The sequence below is a fragment of the Crocodylus siamensis genome, chromosome 2 (assembly GCF_052110815.1).
Source record: "Crocodylus siamensis isolate JL-2025a chromosome 2, ASM5211081v1, whole genome shotgun sequence".
Taxonomy (NCBI): domain Eukaryota; kingdom Metazoa; phylum Chordata; order Crocodylia; family Crocodylidae; genus Crocodylus; species Crocodylus siamensis.
In genome coordinates, this window is record NC_143396.1 from 286,949,106 (window position 1) to 286,969,451 (window position 20,346).

The window sequence follows — 20,346 nt, forward strand, 5'->3', positions numbered from 1 at the left end:
AAAACTACACACACATCTCTGACCAGTGGTGGTATAGATCAAAGACCAATAATCATTAGATATAAGGAAGAGGTTTCTGTATCTATTCAACTTCTTGAAATCAAAGTACTATAACTCTGAACTGGTGGTTTGCACAGGAAGGAAGAATGATCCTGGTCCCAGAGATAGTTCCAGGTTTTACATACGGTTACAAGCTCTGGCTCTTGGCACTTGTTCACATGCTGTTAAAACTGAGTTGAAAAAGGTACCTTTCCTTAAACTCCTTCCTTTGTTCTAGATTTCTTTTATATTTTCCATCAGCTATTTCAGAATGGTTTTGATTTTTGGTAGACCTTTTAAATGGCTCAAAAGAAAAATGAATGAACAAAATAAATATACAAATCATAATAGCTTGAAAAACATTAGTTTTATGCTGCAGATTTTTTCAGATAATGCTAAATCTATTCATAGCAACCTATTTTGATGGTTTGTTTTGTAATTACTACAGGTTTGAATCTTTTTTACCATTCATTTGTATTTTACCAAACACAGTTGTACTTCAGTCTACAGTTCCAGTATTTGGGGACTGCAACAAAGGAAATGATACATAGGAGCTGACCTTATTCCTAAAGATTTTGCTTTCTAATTAGCCTCTACTAGAATTAATCCTAGAGTTTACACAACTCCAGGGTAACCACTTCATTATTTTTGTGCCTTTGATATAACTAAATTGGTGGGCCAATTTAGGCAGCTAAATTGCCTTTTGGTCAGAGTGTGCTGGAAGAGCAGCTTAACTACCTAGGAGTGGTTAGGTAACACCAGTGGTCTCCAACCTTTTTAAGTAGGAGATCACCTTTGGTATTTAAAAGCAACCCAAGATCTATCCTGCACCACCATCATCTCCGTCCCCACTCCCAGAAGGTAAGTCTGTGGGGCAGGAAGGGAGGGGGCAGATCAAGGCAGAAAAAATTATTTAGAGGTTCACCTCCCCAGCAGGAAAATCCACCTGGCCAGGGCCCCACTCAACTTGCCCCTGCTCCGGCCTCTGCGGCACAGTCTCTCACCATGAGGGCCTTGATTTAGCCATCGCCCCTTCCCTCCCCCATGGATTAACCTGCTGGGCTGGGGCGCAAGCATGCCTGCACATGGGCACTCAGCCCCTGCCCCAGCCTCAGATTGACTCCAAGAGGCTCTGAGATATACCAAAAGAGACTCCGAGATCTACTGGTAGATCGAGATCCACTGGTAGGTAACCACTGGGTTACACAGTGGGCTTCTCTTCATGCTGGGCTGCGTGTGGCAGAAAGCAGATGAAGGATCTTGCTTTGGATCCAGTAGTAAAAGTGAATACCTAGTCTTTCAAGTTGTACAGTTAAAGGCAGCTGGATATGATACTAGCCACTGGTATGCTAACCACATCAGTTTGCAGCCATGACCTGACAGAACTGCACAGCTACAAAGTGCTTGAAAAGTGCCCAATTGTGCGACAAATTAATCCTCATCTAATGAGGGTCCAGATGAAGGTGCTCCAAAGCAGAGTACTTTCATTCACTTCTGTCTGTCCCTGTGCACAATCAGCCCAGCCTTTACCCCAGTACTGTATGCAGGAAGGGAGGGTGGGAGCTGCAGGCTGGGGTTTGCCCAGCTTGAGCTGGATGTGGTAGGGAGGGGTGGTTTGGAGCCCCCACTGTGAGGGCTCCAATCTAAGCTGGTACTGGCTGGGATAGGTGCTTCTGCTTGCTAAAGGGATTGTGCTCACAGGCAGACATGTTGGGAACTCTCCTCCGCCTTGTACATTCCTAGAGAGCTAAGGACCTTGTTGCATGGGACACTTAGCATTTGTTTTATTCAGCTCATAGTAAACATTTCCAAAATTTAGAACATATTTGGAGTGATCGTATAGTAATGCTCACGATAGTTTCCCAAGTCAGGTCTCTGCCTCTGGCAGTGGGCAAAGGGAAGCATGGAGAGCTGATCTCAGGAGAGCGTACTGTCTCTGTTGTTGGATCCTGCCATTACCCTGGACTGGAGCCAACTGGAGACTCCAGAGCAGTCCCAGGACTGGGAGAAACAATCAGCTCATTATCAGTCACAGCCCTAGGACCGTATGGGAGCCAGCTGAGACTCCTGTGTGGTCCCAGGGCCACAGCTGTCACTCTTAGCCCCTGGACCACACTGGAACCAGCTGGAGACTCTGGTGTGGTCCCAGAGCTGGTACCAACAATCATCTGATTGTTGGTCTCATTCCCAGGGCCCCCAGAACCAGTTCCAGGCTCTTGTGAATTCCTGAGGCTGGGACTCACGATCAGTGGATTGTGAGTCCCAATCCAAACACTGCAATTGATCATATTATCTCTTGTGGAGTGATCCAACACTGGCTCACCAAGATCTGGAGAGCCTCCTTGTTGGAAACAGTGTAAGATACAATAAGAACATGCTTAGAACATGCTATCCCGCTTGAACATGTGGACACTTGAGTTTTAAGTGCATTTAACATGTGCTAAGTGTCTCTTGTGACGTGGCCCTTAGCATTATCTACCCTTACATCTGTTTGAATAATAGGTATGTACAGTACTAGATGCTGTGTATGTACATCATATTTACATGCAATACATTCATATTTACGAGGTTAACCAGCAAAGTCTTTTCAAATGTCAGCAAGGAGCTGAAAACACTATACAGGGAATGCATTATTCCCTGTGGCTGATTATGAAATAGGACTGATGTTTGCAGCATTTCATCCAGCCTTTTGGAACTGAAAGAGAGGTCGCCCTTACGCAGTGGCTTGAGGAAAGTGATGGCATACACTGAGATAAGTAGAAGGCAATTGTCAAGATCCCATAAGTTCATGGAGTTCTCCTTTTCCCTAACTGGAACATGTATGGTGTGATTGGAAACAATAAAAAAATTACAAGATCGCCCATGTGCAAGAAAACACATGATTTGATCCATTGTAAAACCATACAGTCACAAAGCAGCATACACAAATATACCATTACTACACCCGGGCAAGCAAAATTGTTACCTGTTTCAAATTATTAATTTTCATTTCTAGCTCATCTGCTTCTTTTTCTAGTTTTAATGATTTCTGAGTTAACAGTTTAAAGCCAGGTGACTTCTCTGTGCAGGCCATAAAGAAAGAAAAGGCCGGTGATTTTGGTCTTGCTTTTTGAGAACCTAAATTCTGACTCCTGTAGTGAAAGGGAAGTATAAACCACAGCAACATTTTAGGAAGGTTTTAAATTTGTTTTAATATAGCTACAAAATAGGGTTCTCCCTCTAATTTAATGTAGGTATTCTGCACTTGAGTGTGAGCTTACAGTGGTTATAGTCAGGTGTTGTTTCACTGATTTTAAGGGGAGTTAAGCCTGACACACATATATTCAATCATAACCAGGGTTGTTCTTCAATTTTCAGCTCTCGTTTTTGTTATTCCTTTTCTTAAGTTTATAGCTTTTACATCGACACTTCTTGTAAAGCAAACAATATTCTTTTAAGCAAGTAATAAGTGTTCCCCATTTTCCAAGAAGGCAGATTAAGGAAGGAAATCAGTCATGTCCAATGTAAAATAATGATCATTTGAGTGTTTTCCTGGGTCATCTACAATTCATAATTGTGGCCAGTTAGAGTAAAGAATTTACTACTGATTCTTATTAGCAAACAGGTTTAGAGATAAATGTTTAACATCGGGATCAATAATACACTGTGAAAATGTCCTTTAACAGCAGCTGGAATGCTGCTGTAGCTATGATGATCCAGGAAATATGCAGGAAACAAGATTTTTTTGAGTGATATCATCTATTGAATGCACCAACAGAAGAGGTGGGAGAGATGTTAGATGCGCTTTCAGGCACAAAGTGCCCTTTTAGCGTAGGCATAACTTGCTTCTTTCCCAGGCCTGAGGTAGGGGCACTTTGTGTCCAGAAAATTGCCTAACATCTCTCACAATTTATACTTGGCTCAATAAAAGCTATCACTAAAAGTCTTGCTTCTCTTTAACACAAGGATTTGCATAGTAAAGGAAACATTCAAACTGCTACAAATATGGAGGAAAATTGAGACGAAAAAAACACAACGCAGAATGGAAAATATAACCCAGCATAAAAGGATTATAAAAGGAAGAAACTGGCCTGGAAAGCAATAATGTTGAAAAAGATTGAAAGTGACAAAAGGAAAGTTAAATACAAATATATAATCTAGTGTGGCAGCAAAATATCCACTGCAGTGTTGGATTAGGTAACAACATGCACCATAAAGAGTACTGACAGAAGACTGAATGATTCATCATTGCCCAAGTCATCCTCCTAGAACAGGGTTGCCTTCTTATAGGATTCCTTCCCCCATCATGCCTTTCAGTAGTTGGTTCTTTAGATGTGGCAAAGCAGAAGTACAGCTCTTAAGAAGCTATTTAGTAGCTGCCTTCAGTTTTCTGTAGCACTCTGTCCTCTATCTAGTGAATATTGTTTCCCTCCTTGATTCCTGTTGTTGTTCTTGAGAAGATAATGCATTGTTATAAAAATTCCTCTGCAGAAACAAATATTCTTTCTCCAACCCTTTCTTTCCTGTATGTTTTGTAATGAAGAAATAATTGGATTTTCACAAACCCAATTACTCTCATGACAAGAGTGTGAGATCTTACAAATATGATCTCATACACTATCAGGCAGAATGACAACCTGAACTCTGAGGGGGGAGGCACGAGTGCCTCAAATTTTAGAAATATAAGGGATAGTCGGTCTGTGCTGAATGTGTAAATATTCTCTTTTCTTTCAAACTGTGCGCCACTCTGGAAAAAACCCGTATTTGAAATACGCTAAATTAAATCTGAATATTGTGTAGAGTTTGCTTATATGAAAAGTGTCCTTCCGTGTCACAATTAACGGAAACGTCTATGCAGTACAAATCAACATAAGCTCACAACATTTAAATAAAAAATGGAATCCTACAATTCAAATGGAGGCGTTTTAGGGAACCGGGCTTTCTTCTCATTAGATTCAGGTGTTCTTATAAATGCAGGCATCTCAGGGGTTCTTGGAAAATTCACAGTTCCTTCTTCTGCTGTATTGGGATTATCCTCTGTTGATCTAAAAGATTCTGTGGGTATGTTCTGTTAAAGGAGAGCCCAGCGTTATAATGGGCATGTTTACGGCATATACAACTTAAAAAAAATAATCAATATTCCTTTTATTCAATATACATATTGAACCAAACTGATTGTGTGTGTGTGCGTGCGTGTGTGACTGTTTTAAGCTAAAGAATCTTACATTCAAGAAAAATAAGGGGACTTTAATAAGAATCTAATATTCTACACACAATAGTTATTTGTGTATCCCCTTTTATCTGGATTATCTTTGTGAATTGTGATTATAATAAGAAATTTGAAGAATTTGTAAAGTGTAAACATAGATTAGATTCAGTTCAACTTTATTAATTGTACATCATTATGCAGCACTGCAAATCTCAGGCTAGAACTGCTAGATCTAATGCTCCTAACTGCAATGGAAAGGAATATTGTTTTAATACTTCCTATTGGAATTTGGGAATATCATCATCAAAACTTGTCGCTTTCCTGTTTTGTAAGTCATACTTATTCTCTTAACTCAAACTGCCCCGAGTCATTTTTTGGGGAAAGCAGCGTGAAAATCGAATAAATAAAAATAAATAAAATATATTTCAATTAATTGACAGATTTTCTCTTCCCAAAACAAGGTTTACATTTGGAACTTTGATGTGGATGCCTATTATGATGCGGGTGAAACACATCCTTCTCCACAAGTTGCACTCTAAAAGGGAGCTTTTAACAGAACTTAAAACAGAGGTTATCAATAAGTAAATTCTTATGTTTTGAGCACAAGACAAAATAAAACACCCACAAAAAATTCAATTTTTGTACCTTTGAAACACTACTGAAAAACTGGGTTTAGCTTACTGAGTAAAAATTGAATTCATGCAAGATGCCTTTAACGCCTACTCTGAATGGCCCCCATCCTGCACTCCATACTCAAGAACAAGTTGTACAGATAGGAAAACTCAGCAAGTTTTAACTAAACAAATAGCTAAATGCAATGCTAGCAGTCTGACAAAGACCAATTTCCCCTTCTTGCTTTGGATTGTGTAATGTGCGGATTCAGAAGACTGAGAATGAATGCGACTTGATGGGATAAGAATGTGGATTATTCTTTGATTTTAGCTGTAATGGTCTCAATGATATAAACAATCATTAGGTTCCAGAATCAAATTCTTTATACTTGTAAAATCAGAGCATCCTTGCCCAACCCTGTCCACACTTCTTCCACATTCAGCATTCAATACTTTTTCCAGGCTGTCACGGCACCTTATGGATTAAACGTTCTGGCTGCTTTGCTTTGCAGTCACAATATCCATTGGATTTCTGTCACTGAGGATCCTGCACTCTCCTTTATGTGGGGAGAAGCCTACATAATCTTCTTTATTCAACTATTTGGAATAGCAGTAATTCTCTTGCTTAGTTAAGCATCGAACAGAATCTAAGGAAATCTCATATATATATACATTTGAATTTTTAGATAATATTTTTTCCTTAAAGCTATAGAAGTCTGTCATTTACTTGGGGTTCTAGATTCAAGAACAAATCGAGTGTCACAAAAGAACACATTTAGATACTGCAGCCATCTGACTACTGACAAAACTCTATTTTCCTTTTGAAAGCTCTACCATTCATGAATAATATTAGTATAGCATTTAAAACATTATCATATCTGGGAGACTGTTTGGTGAATTTAAATTATCATTGAGTGCCAAGTAGCCATTTGGAAGAAAAATATTTTTATGACTGAAAATACAGTTCTGTGAGTAGAGAGATGGTTGTACTGAAAGCTATCAAATCAAGAGGCCAAGCCCTGCTTTCCTATTTCTTCCCAGTAGTCTCACTGCCAACAAGATAATGTAAGTACTCCAATGAAATAAAAAGTTATGACACAGAAATGCTTCACTTACTTGAGAGACATGTAGAGAATCTTTGGCCTTGCTTGCTTCTTCCCTACCTCCACACTCAGCATCTTTATTTGCTAAACAAAGAAGTTGTTATCATTTGTACTACAAACTGTAGAATTTCTTTGTAAAAGATAGTGCAGCTAAAAAAAGCACCAATGATGTGGGAAAAGAGTACTTGAAGAAAGCTTGCCAATGCTATGTTGCTATTGAGAGACCTAGTGAGAAGGCAACTAGCTGGTGTAGGTGCAATGTGAACAGGATACTCAAGGCGTGATAGAACAGATCTTAAGAAAGAGCAGAAAAGCCAGGCTGGGAAACATAAATTATACAAAGGGAAATGAAAAATGTTGGAAGACATGTCATATTAAATAGCAGAACCTACAATCTACGCCCTAAGAGGTCCTATATACTGTAGCATGTGGGGAAGTCTAGTTAAAATCTTCACTTCTGCAAACTTTACTACAGTCTGACAAGGGTTTAATCTGACAACACTATGCAAAAGGAATTGAAGCCAGACCTTGTGCCATCTGATTTTAATATTCTAAGTTTATTTGTAACTACTGCTTCACTCATTTCTATTTTATTTTGTACTTGTTCCATTTGTATTTTACAAACGAATACTGATGCCTTTACAAATTACTGACAAGACTACGTTTAATGTGCGTATTCTCTCAGCTTTGCCTTTTTACAGCTTTGTTTCCTTTATTTAATGTTTGTTGTCTCTCCTTTTCAAGTGTTATATATCAGATCTTACTATGACCGTTCAGGCTCCTGAATAAGTTAACTTCTTACTCGTCCATTCTTTCTGTTTTCTTGAACTGTTTTAGACAGACTTTTAGAGACTGACTTCCATCTTTCCCCTGCAGTTTTTGTCTATAATTTCTAGGTCAGTAAAATATCCCTGCACTAAAAACATAAATTGACTAAGTGACCTAAGCAGAAAGTACAAAAATGGAAATGTATTAAAGTCAGGGTGAAATCTGGCACATCATCCTTTATTTTCTATTCAGTTATCATGTATTTTATCCAGGTATACAATAGATTGCATTTTGATAGCACCTTCCATCCAGTAATGTCAGTGGTACTTTACCTGTTATCACAGCTTCATTTTCAAACCATTGCTTGGAAGTTGTCTGCTTCTGAGGAGAAAGCAATCTAAGCAAACAGAAATAACACTATCTGAATTTGTCCAAATGAGGATAATATCTGTCAAATCTGTCATAACTAAAGCAGGGCAACTGCCCTGGCTGCCAACTGGAACTGGCTTTTGCCACAATCACACAACGGTGATTGCAAAGGCAGCGGCAACCTGAAGTCCCTGTGTGCGGCAGCTGGGCTGGGCACCAGGCTGCATTATTATGCTGCTGTGTATAATCATCATAATCTATCATTTCAAGAATGAAAACTACGTAGCTGAAAATGTACCTGAATTGCATTTGGTTTTCCCTGGATGGAACTTGGGCAGTTTTTGGATGGTTAGTCCTGGTGGTATCACTGCATTTCTAAAACACAGGAAAAAATGTGAATGGAAGGAATACACAAAATTGTTAAGTTACTGACATCCTGATTTCTCCCCAAACTATGCAAATTCATTCTCTTTTCTTATATTTATAAGTAGAAATAAACCTCCAAAACGTTGTTATGCCACATGTGTTTGGATTACGTTCTTTAGTTTAAATTACATCTAGTTTAAAGTTTTTGTCTGTCCTGGGCAATGGGTTGGGTAGTCACAGTTGTGTGTTACATCAACTTTGGAAAAGGGACAATGTTCGAAGACCGAGTACGATTACCAATATTGCATAATAGCCATCTGCCATAACATTCAGTCACCCCATATTTTTGGTTGCACTTGAAATAATAATTTAAGGAAGAAAGAATTCTTATTACCAAACTATTTCTTATTACCAGTTTCTTATTACCAAATCCTGAGCTATTTCCTGCATTATCTAGTTTTAAGAAAGTGGCACTGGGAATACTTTAAGCACTTTCAGTTTAAATAAGCAAGGCCACAGAATGTATTTTACTCATGTCCTTTGTGAGAGGAGGGCTACATACCTGTGTTTCATTTTCTAGTTGGCTGGAGGAAACACTGGTAATTGCTGAATGATCCATGGGATTTTCTCTTTCTTCTCCAACTAAATTATTCAATAAACATAACTTAACATTGTTAGAGTATTATATATACACAGCATGCCACAGTTAAATTGAACTTGTGAGCAAAACTAATCAACTTTGCTTCTTATATTGATTTGAGGGAAATGTATCATATAATATGTGAGTATCAGCCAGTTCACTGTAGAATAATGTATGCGGTTAATGTCTGTTATATTGGGCAAACTTCACCAATGAAAAATTTTCCGATACTATATGATGCATCTACCTAAAATGAGTAAAATATTATTGTGTTATTCATGACAAATACATGGAATCATAAGTATGGGAGATTTTCAACGAAAAAAGAAAAATTAAATGTCCAATTTCTACTGAAAGTTTAGATCAAGCAACCATAGTGGAGATGATGGGCTAGATTTATTGTCATGGTTCCTATATATTGATTTAGTATATAAATGAAGCTGATATAAATTAACCTTGTATAAAAATGTAATCAGAAATGTACATTATACCTGCTTGTGTCTCTTGCAGAGATTGTCTAAAAGTCCTTATAGATTGGACAAATTTCTGAGGAATGGAAGGAAGATGTAATGGCTGCTGCTGTTGCTGTTTCTCATGTACTAAATAAGGATTTTCATTCTCTTCAAACACCCTAAAGAAAAAAATATAGTAAAACATATGTGGGGAGAGGAGAGGAGTGAGGGGACACTGTATGAGACTTGGGTGCTGGAGTAAGCACTGCTGCCCTAGATCTGGCATGTGAGGGGGAGAGAGCCATGGGCTCAATCCAGCCCATGGACCATCCCAATGCCACTTATTTGGCCTGTGGAGCTGGTCGAGTTTGACACCCCTGCTTTAAATTATATGAATTTTGCCAGGACATTTTCTTCCGAAGACAACTATTTGGAGGATGATCCAAAGACTTATAGCCTCGGAAAGCCATTAAATTGCAAGGTGTCCTTAAAGCTTGCCACACAGGGAGAAAGAGGTTTTGAAGAATTAAAATCTGAAGTGGTAATGATCTGTCAACATACTAAGATAATGTTCAGTTATCATAGTTAGCATATGCATACCTTAAGCAAGGGGATAATTCCAATTAAATCAATGGTACTTTTCTGATCTTTAGTGCTTTACAGGCTCACAGCCTTATAACTGAATATATACCAAGTACTGTCTAGTATACAAGACAAGCAAAAGTGGGGAAAGGAGACCAGAAAGTATATATTTTTTCTAATCTTTTTTCACTTTGTGTAATTTCTGAGAAGCAAGGGTAGATACTAAAGTGGCAGGAAAAAAAAGTAATTTTTATTTTGATACAGGGTGCATATACATGTGATGTTTACTGTGGAGTAGACTAATTAGCTCCATAGTAAATATTTTGCATCTACATGAGCAGCTGTGTTAGACTGCAGGAAACATTAACTCTTCAGCAGGATAGTATTTCTAAATACAAGTTCTATCCTGCTGCAGAGTTTTTTTGACTGTGTAGCAATGCATGTGTACATGCTGATGCAGCTGGCTAGGACACAAGGGTGCTTCAGTGCAGGGGCTGGCTAGGGCACAGGGGTGCTTTAGTATGGGGGCTGGCTAGGGCACAAGGGTGCTTTAGTGCGGGGGCTGTCTGCCAGCCAGCCCTGCACTGGAGTACCCATGTGTCCCAGCCAGCTGGTCCTCAGCATGTTGAGGTGAGTCAGAGCAGCCCCAGGCTGACAAGCTAACACCCCTGGCTCTCTGCTGCTCCAACCCACCTCAATGTGCTGCAGTTCCACGTGTACATGTAAATGTGGCATCTGGGAGCAATAAACTCCAGCGCAATAAGTACTGGAGTTTATTGCTTAGCCTTAATAGCACATGTAGATGCACCCACTGTCCCCTTAAGTTAGAACAGAGATCAGTGGATGACAAGAAATGAAAAGTAAGTAGTGATAAAGTTGCAGTTAAAATGAGAACCTGCATGAGGTCTATTTAAATACATTTTGCTCAAAACGGCTTGCTTGCCAAGACTTTGTTGAGGCCTTTAGTCTTCAGTGAATTGAACAAAGCTATGATGAGAATGGCTATTAGGGCTGCGTGAGGCTTTGGACAGAGCTTAGGGTCCGGAGAAGCTTCGGACACTTTGGTGTCCAAGGCAGCATGTCCAGATAGAAGCACTGGCTTCTTTAGGCTTTCCGAAGTGGTTCGGAACTTCTGAAGCACTTCAGAAAACCTTCGGAGCTGCCTCAGAGATCCGGCCATAGGGTATAATGGGGAAAAAATGAAATATCTCTAACTTTGTTGGTTTTTGTCTAATATGGATGACATTTTCAGGAATTGTAGTCTCTGGTGAGAGCATGAAACCTGCCAAGTATCAACAAGATCAGTGCAGGGGCTCGGGAGGAATTACACTCCAAATTCTTGAAAGCAAAACTGATATCACGTGTATGTGTTACACCACAGGGGGCTGAAAACACAGGAGTGGTGGCCCTGGATGACGCCACAAAGCCTGCCAAGTTTCAAGAAGATTGGTGCAAGGGGTTGGGGGGAACTGCACCTCAAGCTGTGGACAAGCAAAACTCATGACATGGCTGACCCTGTGTGTGTTAAGGCGCAGTGGGGTGAAAGCTGCAGGGGTGGTGGCCCCTGCTGTGGCCACAACGCTTGCCAGCTGTCAAGAAGATTGGTGCAGGGGTTCAGGCTTCTGGGGCCCTGCACCTCTAGCTGCTGACTGACAAAACTCGTGACATGGGTGCTTGTGCAACTGACTGTCTGTCTTGGGGCGTGGGCGACACTATTGCAGGACCTGCTGCTAAGCTACTGTGTTACCACTTACCAATGAGTCATGACTCACTCAGGGACCAGCTCAATACACAGGACCTAGCTAATGTAACAGTTCATTACTATCAATTAACACGTACAAAACCACAGACTAAGGAGAGGAAATAATCAATACAGATAATCAACTACCTCAGGACAGAGACAGTCAGTTGCACAAGCACCCATTTCACGAGTTTTGTCTGTCAGCAGCTAGGGGTGCAGGGCCCCAGAACCCCCCTGCACTGATCTCCTCCACAGCTGGCAGGCTTTGTGGCCACAGCAGGGGCTACCACCCCTGCAGCTTTCACCCCATTGATCCTTAACACACACAGTGTTACCCATGTCACAAGTTTTGCTTGTCCACAGCTTGAGGTGCAGTTCCCCGCAAACCCCTGCACCAATCTTCTTGAAACTTGGAAGGCTTTTTGTCCCCACCAGGAGCTACCACCTGTGCAGTTTTCACCCTGTTGTGTTGTTACACAGACACAACAGGAGTTTTGCTTTCAAGAATGTGGCGTACAGTTCACCCAAAACCCCTGCACCAATCTTCTTGAAACTTGGCACACTTTCTGGCCTCACTAGGGTCCACCATTCCTGCAGTTTTCACACCCCTGTGTTGTAATACATATACATGACATGAGTTTTGCTTTCATGAATTTGGGGTACAGTTCCTCCCAACCCCTAAACCAATATTCTTAAAACTTGGCACACTTCATGCTCTTAGGAGGGGATACCATCCCTGCAAGTGTTATCCAAATCAGACAAAAAACAACAAAGTTTAGATATTTCATTGATTCCTGCAGCCACTTTGGCCAGATTGAAGCAGAAACCCTGACTGGAGCTCCGGATCAGATCCCTGGCATCTGAAGCAGCCAGATCCAAAGCCGGATCGGATCTCTGCTCACTCGCACAGGCCTAATGGCTACGAGGAAAGACTGCTTGTTAATGGGCATGTCTACATGAGATGCTATGTTGCTGTAGTGACAAGCTGAAGCTACAGCAACGTAACTTGTTGCTATAGCAATGTAGCGTCAGCAGGCACTAACTGTGACGCCACTACTATTGCACAGTAGGGTCAGAAATGACTCGTGCACCACTGGGACTGCTTTAGCAAGTACTAAATGACTGCACAGTACGGGGGCACATGTGTAGACATGCCCAGTGTGTACCAGATTTTTTAAAGTATTGAGGTGCTAATGGGATTTTAAAAGCATCCGGGGACTTAGATAAACAGTCCACTGGGCACCAATCTACAACTTTAAAAGCCTGGCCTAATGGGAACAGATATACTTGCTGTTTTAATTACAGTATCATGTTTTATTCAGAGCTGTTGAAAGAAGACTCTATCCATAAGTCATAATTTTTTAAGGTGGCACAAATTTTTTAGTGATGTCTTAGAAATAAATTATACCAAATCATCTTGAGGTTAACCTGAACATACATACAAGATACTTGCATTGCTATTGAAAAAAATCCACAGGAATCACATTGCCATTCTTTTTCACATAATTATTAATCATTAAAAGAAAAATCAAACCAGAGTCTGAATCTAAAATGATTAAAATTGCAGTGCCAACAAAAAGGATAATTTGTCTCTTGTATTACTTGAGCTGCATTGTTAGCAGTTATCTGAGTAGATAAGAAATCTTTACCTAGTTGTAAAACAGATTTTTTTGTTTTTCCTTGGGTGCAGTTTAAATGGAAAAGCTAGGCCCTAAAGCCAAAATAATTAGAGTTCCAAAGAAACTGTTTCTCCCTCTCACCATGGTGACCCCAAGAAATACTAGCATATATAACCTTTTCTTCACTACAGAATTATCTTAGAACATAACCTTGAATAGTCACATTAACTAATATGATGCTAACCAGGACTTTTCAAGCAGCATAGCATAAAACAAGTTGCATTAAGTATATATAGTTATATATTATGTAAGTGTATATAATTTATGTATGATTCTATTATTTATTATTATATTATAAATATAATAGTTATATAATTATAATTATTCACCACATATTTACACCTGATTTTGGATAGTCAGGATAACATGAATATTATTTCTAATTGCACAGTCCTTTAATAACTGCAAAAACTGCACACCTATTTCTGACCAGTGGTGGGATAGCTCTGGCTCTTTGCACTTGTTCACATGCTACTAAAACTGAGTTGAAAAAGGTACCTTTCCTTAAACTGCTTCCTTTGTTCTAGATTTCTTTTATATTTTCCATCAGTTATTTCAGAATGGTTTTGATTTGCAGTAGTCCTTTCAAATGGCTCAAAAGAAAAATGAATGAACAAAATAAATATACAAATCATAATAGCTTGAAAAACATTAGTTTTATGCTGCAGATTTTTTCAGATAATGCTAAATCTATTCCTAGCGAGCTATTTAGATGGTTTGTTTAGTAATTACTATAGGTTTGAATCTTTTTTACCTTGCATTTGTATTATACCAAACACAGTTGGACTTCAATCTACAGTTGCAGCTTTTGGGGACTGCAGCAAAGGAAATGATACATAGGAGCTGACCTTATTCCTAAAGTTTTCGCTTTCTAATTAGCCTCTGCTGGAATTAATCCCAGAGTTTACAGAACTCCAGGGTAACCTCTTCATTATTTTTGTGCCTTTGATATAACAAAATTGGTGGGCCAATTTAGGCAGCTTAACTACCTAGGAGTGGTTAGATTATACCAATGTTCTCCAACCTTTTTAAGTAAGAGATCACCTTTGGCCTTTAAAAACAACCCAAGATCTACCCTGCACCACCACCATCCCCCCGTCCCCCGCCTCCCCGCAGGTAGGTCTGTGGGGCAGGAAGGGAGTGGGCAGATCGAGGCAGAAAAAATTATTTAGGCGTGCGCCTCCCCAGCAGGGAAGTCCCACCCAGCTGGGGCCCCACTCAACTTGCCCCTGCTCCTGCCTCTGCGGCACAGTCCCTCACCATGAGGGCCTTGATTTAGCCCTTGCCCCTTCCCTCCCCCTTGGATTATCCTGCTGGGTTGGTGCGCATGCATGCCTGCACATGAGCACTCAGCCCCTGCCCCAGCCTTGGATTGACTCCAAGAGGCTCTGAGATCTACCACAAGAGACTCTGAGATCTACTGGTGGATTGAGATCCACCGGTTGGTGACCACTGGGTTACACAATGGGCTTCTCTTCATGCTGGGCTGCGTGTGGCAGAGAGCAGATGAAGGATCTTGCTTTGGATCCAGTAGTAAAAGCGAATAACTAATCTTTCAAGTTGGAGAGTCAAAGGCAGCTAGATATGATACTAGCCACTGGTATGCTAGCCACATCAGTGTGGGACAAACTTTAGCCTTTTGTCAGGGAGTGAGGCCAATGCCAATTTTTTTCTCTTTTGGAAAATATAGCAGCTGATAGAAGTGACATTTGTAACATGATTGGCCCCTTGACTGTGCTCTACAGCCAAGCCCTGACACAAGTGCACAGCTACAAAGTGCTTGAAAAGTGCCCAATTGTGCGACAAATTAATCCTCATTTAATGAGGGTCCAGATGAAGGTGCTCCAAAGCAGAGTACCTTCATTCACTTCTGTCTGTCCCTGCACCCAATCAGCCCAGCCTTTACCCCAGTACTGTATGCAGGAAGGGAGGGTGGGAGCTGCAGGCTGGGGTTTGCCCAGCTTGAGCTGGATGCGGTGGGGAGGGGTGGTTTGGAGCCCCCACTGTGAGGGCTCCAATCTAAGCTGGTACTGGCTGGGATAGGTGCTTCTGCTTGCTAAAGGGATTGTGCTCACAGGCAGACATGTTGGGAACTCTCCTCCGCCTTGTACATTCCTAGAGAGCTAAGGACCTTGTTGCATGGGACACTTAGCATTTGTTTTATTCAGCTCATAGTAAACATTTCCAAAATTTAGAACATATTTGGAGTGATCGTATAGTAATGCTCACGATAGTTTCCCAAGTCAGGTCTCTGCCTCTGGCAGTGGGCAAAGGGAAGCATGGAGAGCTGATCTCAGGAGAGCGTACTGTCTCTGTTGTTGGATCCTGCCATTACCCTGGACTGGAGCCAACTGGAGACTCCAGAGCAGTCCCAGGACTGGGAGAAACAATCAGCTCATTATCAGTCACAGCCCTAGGACCGTATGGGAGCCAGCTGAGACTCCTGTGTGGTCCCAGGGCCACAGCTGTCACTCTTAGCCCCTGGACCACACTGGAACCAGCTGGAGACTCTGGTGTGGTCCCAGAGCTGGTACCAACAATCATCTGATTGTTGGTCTCGTTCCCAGGGCCCCCAGAACCAGTTCCAGGCTCTTGTGAATTCCTGAGGCTGGGACTCACAATCAGTGGATTGTGGGTCCCAATCCAAACACTGCAATTGATCATATTATCTCTTGTGGAGTGATCCAACACTGGCTCACCAAGATCTGGAGAGCCTCCTTGTTGGAAACAGTGTAAGATACAATAAGAACATGCTTAGAACATGCTATCCCGCTTGAACATGTGGACACTTGAGTTTTAAGTGCATTTAACATGTGCTAAGTGTCTCTTGTGATGTGGCCCTTAGCATTATCTACCCTTACATCTGTTTGAATAATAGGTATGTACAGTACTAGATGCTGTGTATGTACATCATATTTACATGCAATACATTCATATTTACAAGGTTAACCAGCAAAGTCTTTTCAAATGTCAGCAAGGAGCTGAAAACACTATACAGGGAATGCATTACTCCCTGTGGCTGATTATGAAATAGGACTGATGTTTGCAGCATTTCATCCAGCCTTTTGGAACTGAAAGAGAGGTCGCCCTTACGCAGTGGCTTGAGGAAAGTGATGGCATACACTGAGATAAGTAGAAGGCAACTGTCAAGATCCCATAAGTTCATGGAGTTCTCCTTTTCCCTAACTGGAACATGTATGGTGTGATGGAAACAATAAAAAAATTACAAGATCGCCCATGTGCAAGAAAACACATGATTTGATCCATTGTAAAACCATACAGTCACAAAGCAGCATACACAAATATACCATTACTACACCCGGGCAAGCAAAATTGTTACCTGTTTCAAATTATTAATTTTCATTTCTAGCTCATCTGCTTCTTTTTCCAGTTTCAATGATTTCTGAGTTAAAACAGCAGTGTGCTTCAGGACCTCTTGTGTTTTTTGCCTCATAGAAACACTCTCATGTTAAGGAATATGTATATCATGTATTAAGCTATTAAATCTATGAGATTATTATATTGAAAATATTTCCGTTCATACAGGCTCTGAATTATACCTTTAGCAATACAGAGGGCAAAATACCTGTTGGGTCATTTGATGAGGACTTAAACTCTGGCTTTTATTACACCCTTTGGTTGCGCCTACACATCACTGTATGGCAATGTTGCTACAGTGCTATGCTTTAGTACTTCTTTTTGGAAATGGCACATGGTTAGGTTTTGCTGTTATTTTGCTGTAATGGCGTGCTACAACGGGGAAGCGCCCTGCCACAGCAACATAGCTGCCTACCAGATATAGACTCATGTGATCGCTATGTCATCATAGGGCAATGTGTAGCTGCACCGCTTGATGTTAAATACCTATGGTAGGGAGATTTTGGAAAGGAAACTCAGTGAAGATTGCTTTTCAGGTAGTTCCCCATATTCTCTGTGGAGGGATCAAAGTTTGTTTCTTATAGAAAAGGGTGTAAGGCAGGGGCAGGCAATTATTTTGTGTGGAGGGCCGCTTACTGAGTTTTGGCAAGCCATTGAGGGCCACATGGCAGGCAGCCAGGGGCAGATAAATATTAATTTTCTACATTTTTAGGAATCCTGGGGGCCGGATAGAATGGCCTGGCGGGTGACATCTGGCCCATAGGCTTCATTTTGACCACCCCTGATGTAAGATCTAGTCACAAATATGATGAATGAAAGAGAAACTAGGGCCATTTGTATGCAGTTCTGACTTCACCAGAGTTGTGCTAACAGAGGTTCCTTGGTCCCAATGGGCCCAATATAAAAATACCATTTTCCATGGAATTCCACCCCATCCAATAATAAATCTACTCCCTCATTGCAAACCATAGTAACACATACTGGAAGCTCTGATGGGTCCATGTAGCCCTAATGGATCTCTTGAAGCAATGCTTTATTCTTTTCTTTCCTTATCCCTAATGGAACATTTTGATTAAAATTTCATAAAATGAACCTTGGTGTTGTTCATCCTTCAGGGCTACCTCCCATAAGAAAACCTACCTAAGGTTATTACTGTTATTAACCCTTCGGGGAAAATTCCCAAAAGAATCTAGAAACATTAGTCTTCAATTTACTGACAAGTATGGTTTTGGCTACTGTGAACAAGCCCAGTATATTTTTTCCTCCCCACAAACTGATAGCAGTGTCATGGATACATCTTTAAGGCCCAATCAGAAAGTGACTGAAAAGGAGCAGGCTCTGAAAACATAAAGTTGCATTTTAGCTTGTTCATTCTTTAATTTCATTTTCTCTGCAATGGCAATGTAAATTAATTGATTGGAAAAGTGCTTATCTTTACAGAAAAGGCAACATATAGTACAGATACACAGAACAGTACCAGCAACAGCAGTAGCATCAATGATGCTTGAAAAACAAGTAGAAATTAGAACAGCAAAAAAATCCATCCCAAATGTGTTATACTCTGACAACCCTTTATGCTGAGCCCAAGACAAAGCTGATTCCAATCCAAGCATGGCTTGCAGAGATAAACAATGTCCTTAGTTGAAATCCTGTTTTTGCCACTGTTATACCCTATTTCCTAAATGAAGAAAATAAGTTATACTAACCAGTCCAAGAGAAAGAAAGAAGAAAAATGAGTTAATGTTTGTGCTGCCTTGATTTTGCAATGGAGTATAATTATTTAGATAATACTTTACTGCTATTGATATGGTAATAGTGGTACCTAGCATATCCAAAAGAGCAGCTTCTTTCGATTTAAATTGTTCAGAATGTTTCAAAACTCTATTTCTGATTTCTTCAAGATCCCTTTTTTTCATATAGTATTCTTGTGAAAGAGCTGTTTCTGAGTATTTTTCTTGGTGTTGCTTCAAAATGTTGTTATATTGGATGATGTAATCCTGATACATTTTCCTGTTCAACAACAAAGTGCAATAACATTTTGACATTAAATATGCCTTTCAGCAATATACTTTAAATCATTTAGCTTTTCACATAAAATTATCAATCTTTAAAGAGAAAAGTTAATTACTGTTAAAAGAATCAACTGAGTTAGAGAAGATATTTTGCTGGAGAAAGTCAGATTATTAGTACAACCTTATTTGGCTGTAATTCCCTTTTGAATATTTTCACAGAATGATACACAAAATAAAGTAAGCAGTTATGAGATGACATTGCTCTCTAAAAGATACAGAGTATACTCCATTGAAATAAAAGTTTGTGCAGTGAGATAGTTTCATACTTTCTAGGGTTGGAAGGGACCTGAGCAGATCATCGAGTCTGACCTTCTGCCATGGCAGGAAAGAGTTACGGGGGTCAAACAACCCCAGCAAGCCATAGTGTGTCTCCTTGTATGGCCAAATTGTCTGATGATGTAAATTGGCAAGGCTGTATTGATTTCAGTGAGTTGTCCCAATGTCCTGCATAACTGCTGTCTAACTGATAGTTCCCTATTTTGTATTTCATGCAATAGGTTCTTCCTACCTAAGCACAGTACTTCACTTGTGTCCTTATTGACCTACACCTTATTTCAGACCATTTCTTCAATTTGTCAAGAGCATTTTGAATTCTAAACCTGTCACAGAATCGTAGAAAATTAGGGTTGGAAGGGACCTCAGGAGATCATCTAGCCCAACCCACCACTCAAAGCAGAACTATCTCCAGCTAGATCATTCCAGCCCAGACTTTGTCTAACAGATCTTAAAAACCTCTAAGGATCGAGATTTTACCACCTTTCTGGGTAACCTGTTCCAGTGCTTTACTACCCTCACTGAGAGAGTTTTTCCTAGTATCTAACCTAAACTTCCCTTGCTGCAACTTGAGCCCATTGCTCTTTGTTCTGTCATCTGCCGCCACTGAGAAGAGTCCAACTCCATCCTCATTAAACCCCACTTCACGATTTGAAGGCTGCTATCAAATCCCCTCTCAGTCTTCTCTTCTCCAGACTAAATAAACCCAGCTCCCTTAACCTCTCCTCATAAGCTGGGGCCCTGGTTTTCTTTGTTTAAAAATTCCAAATTATCTGATAAAAATGCAAATTTTATGATTTTAAACCCCCAAATCTGGTTTTTTTGCAATTAAAATGACACACCACTATATACTCCTTGATTAATGTCATAGTTAGGTTCTTGAAAAATGCAACTTTAAGTGAAATGATGTTAAGTGAATCCAATTTCTCCGTAAGAATTAATGTAAATGGGGGAGTTAGGTTCCAGGGAAACTTTTTTCCCCAGTCAAAAGACTTTATGTATCTGGGTCTGCAGCCCCCTGCTCCCAATCCCCCATGCTTCGGCCTCAGGCAGGGCAGCTTCCTACAGCCCCACACACTCCTGGG

At 40.4% G+C, this 20,346-nt stretch overlaps 1 protein-coding gene across 1 annotated transcript in view; it reads right to left on the reverse strand.

Moving 5' to 3' along the window:
* Positions 1-20,346, reverse strand: part of C2H14orf39 (chromosome 2 C14orf39 homolog) — a 53,357-nt gene that overhangs the window by 12,323 nt on the left and 20,688 nt on the right. The window contains exons 5-15 of the mRNA XM_090034663.1: positions 18,739-18,926; positions 18,212-18,254; positions 16,879-16,999; positions 14,037-14,131; positions 9,576-9,715; positions 9,007-9,086; positions 8,377-8,453; positions 8,042-8,106; positions 6,955-7,025; positions 4,926-5,086; positions 1,125-1,131 (exon numbers count right to left, since the gene is read on the reverse strand). Of these exons, the coding sequence (XP_089890789.1) occupies positions 1,125-1,131; positions 4,926-5,086; positions 6,955-7,025; positions 8,042-8,106; positions 8,377-8,453; positions 9,007-9,086; positions 9,576-9,715; positions 14,037-14,131; positions 16,879-16,999; positions 18,212-18,254; positions 18,739-18,926 (1,048 nt within the window). The remainder of the gene's footprint in view (positions 1-1,124; positions 1,132-4,925; positions 5,087-6,954; positions 7,026-8,041; positions 8,107-8,376; positions 8,454-9,006; positions 9,087-9,575; positions 9,716-14,036; positions 14,132-16,878; positions 17,000-18,211; positions 18,255-18,738; positions 18,927-20,346) is intronic.